At 46.9% G+C, this 937-nt stretch overlaps 1 protein-coding gene across 1 annotated transcript; it reads left to right on the top strand.

Moving 5' to 3' along the window:
* Positions 1–217: 217 nt before the first annotated feature.
* Positions 218–655, top strand: PHALS_10910 (uncharacterized protein; the record flags this gene model as incomplete). Its single annotated transcript, XM_024726416.1, has 1 exon — positions 218–655. One exon carries the CDS (start codon positions 218–220, stop codon positions 653–655), a length of 438 nt encoding a protein of 145 aa, XP_024577095.1.
* Positions 656–937: the final 282 nt, after the last annotated feature.

Here is a 937-nt window from a genome sequence, read left to right as displayed (position 1 = left end):
GATGTCACAGATGTCTGAAAGATGTTGTGGTGTACGATGCCTCACTTCATGTTCACAGAGCAAACCCAAAAAGATGAAAGTAACGACACCAACCGGAGGTGGAGCAGTCAGACGCCAGAAAAAGACTGTCTTCTTTGCCATCGACCTGGAAACATGGTTTATGGAATATGGAGAATAGTGGGACTAGAGGCAAAGGCCCATCGCAAAAGAAGAGAAAATGACCACCAAGCAGGATTTTTCGTCAATTTATCTGTGTGCCCCTCGCCAAGGTACAAGTCGTATTGATGAAGGAAGTGTTGGAGAACAAGACTTTACAAGCGAGTTTGAAAATGTTGTGACCTACAACAAAGAAGGTAACGTCGAAAAAAATCATAAATTTCCAGGTTTGAATTGTCTTTACTCGTCAATGATTAGCAAGAAGATGCTAAAGCGCAGGCGAGATCTCGGAGAATCCGAGTTGTCAAACACCGAAGGTGTGTTGGTCAAATCGCGGGCTGAACGTGGGGTGGCACGTAACCCACTGAGCACTGCTCAATCATTGAAGCAGTTGCTGCATGCCAAGAGTGACATGGTCGGCCAAGGACCGAGGCATCATGGTTTAAACTCTTGTGATGCACGTGAAATGGCGCGTAAACCACTGAGCAGTGTTGCGTGACAAGAATGGCCTTGTCGAACGAGAGGTCGAGACATCCTGGGCAACGCCCTTTTGATTTGCTTGGAGAGGCACGTTATCTACTGGACGAAGTTTGCGAAGATAGCAACACTTCGTTGTATGTTCTTAATAACAGGAAGGTTCCGTGGACCAGGGAGAGAGAATACTTGACGACGCCGAGTGCGTGTTCCACTAATCTTGATGAAACGTAACTCTCTATAGAGAAGAGATATGATATCTGCAAGACCAAGGGCGTCGACCCCGAACTAGGGTGTGTCCACCGTA

This window comes from Plasmopara halstedii, assembly GCF_900000015.1.
Source record: "Plasmopara halstedii genome assembly, contig: Scaffold_525, whole genome shotgun sequence".
Classification (NCBI taxonomy): Eukaryota; Oomycota; class Peronosporomycetes; order Peronosporales; family Peronosporaceae; genus Plasmopara; species Plasmopara halstedii.
This window is presented reverse-complemented; position numbering and strand designations above follow the sequence as displayed.